This window comes from Bos taurus, chromosome 13, assembly GCF_002263795.3.
Source record: "Bos taurus isolate L1 Dominette 01449 registration number 42190680 breed Hereford chromosome 13, ARS-UCD2.0, whole genome shotgun sequence".
NCBI classification, from domain to species: Eukaryota; Metazoa; Chordata; class Mammalia; order Artiodactyla; family Bovidae; genus Bos; species Bos taurus.
The window spans coordinates 23,803,516-23,810,294 of NC_037340.1; the positions used below are offsets into that span (position 1 = coordinate 23,803,516).

The window sequence follows — 6,779 nt, forward strand, 5'->3', positions numbered from 1 at the left end:
AGTACCAGGGTGCACGCCTGCCTGATGCTGCCTGCCTGTTCTGTGGGGAACTGTTCTTCCTCAACTCCAATGAGCAAGAGCCGTCACCTTTTCACAACGGCTCGATCCAAGAAATGCCTCCACTGATGGAAGCTGGACCAGTCAGAATCCTTCCATGGGATGTTTATGAACAGAATCAGAGACAGAAAACCCCTTTGTGGGGAGTGGAGGATTACAAACAGTGAAATTTAAGAAGCATTAGTTCTCTGCTCATGGAGGAAACCTGACAGCTATGAGTAAGAACAAAACCAAAACAGACAGAAAAGTCCCAAGAGCACCCAAGCACTGGCTCCAGTTATTCATGATGCCCAGCCTAGCCCTGCTCTCCTGGTTTGCTTACCAATTCATCCTTCCACTGTGACTTCCAAAACCCCTCTAATATTTCAGAATTTGGCCTGTTGTTCATCCACATTTCCATGGCTCGCAACCAAAAAAAAGAAAAAAAAAAAAAATCTAAACATTAACATTAATGTTGATTACTTCTAAACACTACATTTGTTTTAAGCAAGTTTTACATCCTTTAAACTTTTTCTGTCCAAAAGGTCTTCCTATAGATATTTAAACAGGCTTTTAAATACTCATTTCTAAAAAGCTATTTCACTCCCATAAAAATCTTTCAGAATATCTATTTAAAACAAGCCCTGGCTCCTATCATTCTATATGTTCCACACACTATTAAAAATACTGTAAGAAGCTAACTGCCTGATCATTTTTAGTTTAATTCCAAATGTAACAAGACAAAATTGCCTTCTTAAGTCATCTTTTCCTTTTATGTATTCAATTATATTCTCCACTTAAAATACTTAAAATAAAAATTGGCAGTGGTCCATTCACTGATGGGTATTCTAAGTCAGAAAGCAGTAACATATCAAATTAACCACATAAAGTCAAGCTTTTTCTTGTCACTGAGAATTATCACCACAATGGACGACTTGAAATTTTCCACCTTAATTACAAGTTTCTACATTTCGATCAAATAGACTTGGACATAACAGACTGCAGTGCAGTCCAACTACATACAATCAATCCCACAAACTCTTAGTTCACACATCTCTTGCCATCACCACAGATTTCCTAGCCTCTAGCCATGGCCTTGAAAATTCCCTGAGAGTGGCTGCATTTGCAAGGTTATAATAGTCATGTAACTGTTGTTATGTACTATTACTTTTCTATAATAGTCCAACTCTATCATTATTCTTTCTTTTGTCATGCATTATTACTCTTTCTAGTCTGGGGACCCTAAGTCAATGCTAGGAACCTAATTGACTGTAAAAGTAGTTGAATCCTAAAGTTAGGGGAAAAAGTTGGAAATCATCCAGTCCAATAACCTTACTTCACAGAACAAATATCGATGCAAAAATAGTTAATAGGCCCAAGATCAACAGAGTTAGAAAAAGAATGGGAACACAGATCCAATGAGCATTTTACTGTGGTGTATAGATATTCCCAACATTATAAGATGCCTACATGATCCTCAGTGTAGCAAATGACTACAGAGTAGTAGTTTCCCCTTTAGTGGTCCAAATACAAATTGTAAAAGCAAGAAATTGCAATCTTCATGACATCTTTTCCCATTAATTTTGATTACATTATAAATGTACAGAAGGGGACTTCCCTGGTGCAGCGGGTAAGATACCACCTGCCAATGCAGGGGACATGGGGTTTGACCACTAGTCTGGGAAGATTCCAGATGCCAGGAGCAACTAAACCCATGTGCCACAACTACTGAGCCAGTGCTCTAGGGTGTACAAGCTGGAACTACTGAGCCCAAATGCCTAGAGCCTGCGCTTTGTGAGAAGAGAAGCCACTACAATGAGAAGCGCATTCACCCCAGTGAAGAGTAACTCTCACTCAACGCAACCAGAGAAAGCCCGCACAAAGCAATGAAGACTCAGCACAGCCAAAAATAAAATTAAATAAATGAATAAAATTATATAAAAAGAAGAAGAAGAAGAAATATAGAGAAGGACTGATTTGAATGATCTCTTCCTGCTCCACCAGGCTTTCCCAAAAGTCTCAATTCATACACAACACAACTGACAAATTCATTCTTATACTATACTGTAGACTTTGGTGCACACAAGGTCATATGAAAACATTTATCTAAGACTTTGTTACCTAAAATGAAATCAACCAGAAACACATGGCATCTGAGCGCTTAGATTTCATCTTTATATATACGTCCTTTCTTAAAAAAAAAAAAGAAAAAAAATAAACATTTTTAAAAAGAAGGCTGTGAAATAGACCTTTCTTATGTCAACTCAGAACCCTCAAAAAAAAAGATACCTGGACAAAAACATGAGGAGCATTTTTAGCAGTCCTTTGTACAGAAGCTACCATAATATGCCTGATGATATATATTTGTTGAATGAATAACATGGTTATATTTCATACTATGGAAACTTGACTTCTCTGGATGACTACACTTAGACTTGCAAACTTTTTTTGAAAGCAAAAGAAAATGCACTATCTACAAATCACACATTATTTTTACAAACTTTACATAGTTTCAAAATATTTCCAATTAGCAAGAAATTCTAAAACAGATGTAGCAATTAAAAAATACAAAGTACCAACAGAAGTGGTTACAGTAACACACACAGGATTACAAGGTTTCTAAAGTAAACTGGCGTTGGGACTAAATTCCCAGAGAGCAGGCTCTTCCAGTGGCATGTTATGGCTACTAGTTTAGTAAGTTAAACTCTCAGACACAAACACTCTCCTGACCAAAACACCAGCACTTCAAAGGAGATAAAAGCATCCATACATACAGAACTAACATTAATTTTTTTAAAAAAGCAACTAACAACAACATAATTTTAAGAAGCTTAACAAATTTAAAACATAACTCTGAACTGTGCATGTATTACATAAGAAAAAATAACATTTTATTTACTGTAATAAAATGGGGGGGAGGTGGAGGATGATGTAGTAGTGTCTGCTGTTGCAAAAGCCTGCTAAACAAGTTGTGAGGAAGTTAAACTTCAGTGGATCAGGCATTAGGCTTGATAGAAATAATCATGTTTCAACCTTCTTAAAAACAGTCACACCACGCAAACACAATCAATTCTAATACAGTTTCACCTTTCCCCCAGCTCAGCTAGGGAACGAAAAATACAAATACGATGGTTTTGAACCATTTCAACTAAGTTCATTACATTGAGAATGTTCTTTTAAAAGACCAGCATGGTTTTCCGTCATTTCTATTATGCTGTAAAGGGCCCATAGACATCCATCGAAATCAAAAGTACGGAAGACAAGCCTACATACACTTATCCCCAGACGCCGACTGACTGCAGTGGGTAGGTCATGGTCAAAATTCACAGGCTCATTTAAACTTTCACGGCTCAGCCAACAGCTCCTATCGGGTTTCCTGATCCTAAGGTGATTAAAACTGCAAGAGTTTCTCGCTGTTAAGATCAGCAGGAGGCTATTTCGGACCCCCAGACCGCAGTCCGCATAGCCCGCAGCCGCGCATCTTCAGCACCTTGGCTTGTGTGTTAGGCTAGCCTTTCCAAGCCAACCTTCCCAGGCCGTCTCCCCCAGCTTTTGAAATAAACCCCCCAAACGGGTGCAGTCAACTCAAGATCGCCTTCCACCGCGCCCGCCGAGACCCCCCCTTCTGCGGTCATCCCCAGGCCGCCCTTCCGCAGGCGGCGACTTCGGCCTGGCTCCTCAAAGTGGGGGAGGAGATGTGCGGAGCCAGACGCCCCGCCAAGCAGCTCTTCAGCAGGCACAGCGGCAGGGCGAGACGGGAGGAGAGTAGGGAAAGATGCTAAACGCCAGTGCCATATATACATTGCCTTTTTCTTCGCCAGAAAGATTCCTTGTGTCCAAGAATAACGCCTTTAAAGGGGAGGGGGGTGGGGGGCGGGGAAGGACCTAAGAACTAAGCCGCTGCCCAAAGCTCCGCGATCTCCAGTATTCTCGTCCCTGTTCCTCGTGCGGAAAGGCTCCAGACACTCCCAACCTCGGACAGGTACACCTGCCCGACGGAGGAGGACCGGGCCGCCCCCGCAGAGGAAGGGATCGCCGGGACTCTGGCCCCAACAGCCCCCGCCACCAGGGGTGACAGCCCCGGCGGAGTCGTGCCCCGCACAAACTTCCCAGTTCCCGGACTGCGGGGACAGATCGGCCAGAGAGCGGACGGACGGACTGAGGAGCGATACCGGTACTCGCCGCAGGGTTCAAATGCAAATTGGACCCTCCCGTCCCGCATCCGGCCCTAGGGTCCCAAGGGGATCCCGGAGGCGCGCCCGGGTGGCCCCGAGGGGCGGGAGCGAAGCGCGCGGGTCTGGGGGCACCCAAGCGCCGCGGCGAACGAGCAGCCCCGGAGGGCTAGCAGCCGGAGGGCCGGGGCCCGGCTCGGGCTCCCCGCCCCGCAGCAGCTGCAGCGAGAGGAGGAGGGGAGCGAGGAGGAAGAGGAGGAGGAAAGGGACTGCGCGCCGCAGCCCGAGTCCTTACCGAGTGGTTTACCCCCCACATCAGGACGCTGAGCAGCGGATCGCTGGCCCGAAAGAGCTTCACTTTCTGCGCGACGAAATGCTTCTTCTTGGTCTTGGTCTTGCTCGCCAGGACGGAGGACCCCAGGTTGCTGGGGGTCGCCATGGCCGCCGCCTCTGTCCCCTCCACCGCCGCGCTCCCGAGGCCGGGGACCCGCCCTCTCTACACGCCGGCCCGGGGAGGCAGCTGCATCCCCCTCGGCGGCGGCCCCAGCGCGCCGTGTCCCCGCTCCGCCCGCTGGTGCGCTCGTCCCGCTCAGCCCGCGGTGCCCGCTTGGCCCGGCTAGCGAAGAAGGCTGCGCTCGGCTCGCGCCCCGGCTCGGCTCCCGCGCCCGCCCGCCCGCGACTCCGCGCTCAGCCCGCGGCTGGACCAGGCGCGCCGCGAGCGGCTTCCGCGTTGGGCGCCGGCGTCATGACGCACGGGGTGGGAGGGAGGGCGGGCAGCAGTTGCGGCGCCGCCAGGCGGGGCGCGGCCGCGGGACCGTTAAGCTGCGCCCTTGCGCTCCGGCTCGCCAGCAGCGGCCCGGCAGCCCCGGGGGCGCAGGCGAGCTCGGGGCGGTAGTTCCCCGCGGGCCGAGGAGGCAGCGGGGTGGGCGTGCGACGCGGGGAGGGTGAGGACCCCCGCGCGGCGTCCTGGAGAAAAGAGGGAAGGGTGGGGAGAGTGGGGAGGTCAGAGGACAGGAGCCCCCAAGAGGCGGTGGTCAGGCGAAGAAAGGAGGCTCCGTGCAGCGCCGCTTACCCGTGCCAGGAATGGGGAGAGCTAGTGAGACCTGGAACGCTGTGGAGACCAGGGCTTCCCTAGCACCGAGGGAAAGAGCACAGCGTTGGCCGCCTCCCAAAGTGGCCCCGCAGTGACCTTATTGATCCTTCTGTGCCTTTACCCATCGGGCCTTTTGGACCCCGAACTTGGGCCTTCCCACGAGGCTGCAGAAGTGAGACTCCCGTCTAAGCTGCTGCGCTGTCATTGCCACCACCACTAACACCCTCCCTTAGACAGGACCCAGCATTCCTCATCCAGAGCCCTGGGTTTGACCAGGAGAATCACACCCTGAATATCACCTTCTACCTCAAATCCTCTGCAGTGTTTCCTATACCCCTTCCTTTTATCCATTCCACTCATTCAAAAAACTAAGATCATGGCATCCGGCCCCATCACTTCATGGCAAATCGGTGGGGAAACAATGGAAACAGTGACGGACTTGACTTTCTTGGGCTCCAAAATCACTGCAAAATGGTGACTGCAGCCATGAAATTAAAAGACACCTGCTACTTGGAAGAAAGGCTAGGACCAACCTAGACAGCATATTAAAAAGCAGAGACATTATTTTTCCGAAAAAGGTCTGTCTAGTCAAAGCTATGTTTTTTCCAGTAGTCATGTATGGATGTGAGAGTTGGACCATAAAGAAGGCTTTGTGTGGAAGAATTGATGCTTTTGAACTGTGGTATTGGAGAAGACCCTTGAGAGTCCCTTGGACTGTAAGGAGATCAAACCAGTCAATCCTAAAGGAAATCAATCCTGAATATTCATTAGAAGGACTGATGCTGAAGCTCCAACACTTTGGCCACCTGATGTGAAGAGCCAACCCATTAGAAAATACCCTGATGCCATGGAGGAGGAGGAGAAGGGGGCAACAGAGGATGAGATGGCATCACTGACTCAATGGACATGAGTTTGAGCAAGCTTGGGGAGATGGTGAAGGACAGGGAAGACTGGCTTGCTATAGTCCGTGGGGTCACAAAGAGTTGGACACAACTGAGGGATTGAACACCACCACCTTCCAAGAAATCTTTTCATTGTCTTCACCCACGTATACCTAAATTTAACCCTTCTTAATGACCCACCCTCAGGAAGCTGCCATTCCAAGCATGTCTAAAAACCTGCTGTCCCTACATCTTCCCCAATTATCATACTGTTCTAGGCACTTACCCTACTCGGCCCACTTGGAGAGTCATTATATGTCTACTGTCATTATTACTCCTCTCGAGTATAGTGGTTTCCACTATGCACTCTCGTAACCTGCTTTCAGGGAAAGAAAGGATGACAGACCCCATCCCTTAAGGAGCTTGATGAGCCTCGTGGGGTAGGAAGTGACAGGTCACGTGGTCGCCTTCATCTGCTCCTTTTTTCTTTGACTGTTCCTTCAACATAAGGGCTGCCCTAAAGTCCTTTTATTCTTTCTCTCTTGTTTCATGCTACTGTCCAAAATGTAATCTGCTTCCTCGGCCTCAACCCTCATC

General features: G+C 48.4%; 1 protein-coding gene across 1 annotated transcript in view; it reads right to left on the reverse strand.

Moving 5' to 3' along the window:
- PIP4K2A (phosphatidylinositol-5-phosphate 4-kinase type 2 alpha) overlaps window positions 1-4,647 on the reverse strand; it is a 185,020-nt gene extending 180,373 nt beyond the window's left edge. Inside the window, exon 1 of the mRNA NM_001192769.1 lies at window positions 4,504-4,647. Within this exon, the coding sequence (NP_001179698.1) occupies window positions 4,504-4,647 (144 nt within the window). The remainder of the gene's footprint in view (window positions 1-4,503) is intronic.
- Window positions 4,648-6,779: the final 2,132 nt, after the last annotated feature.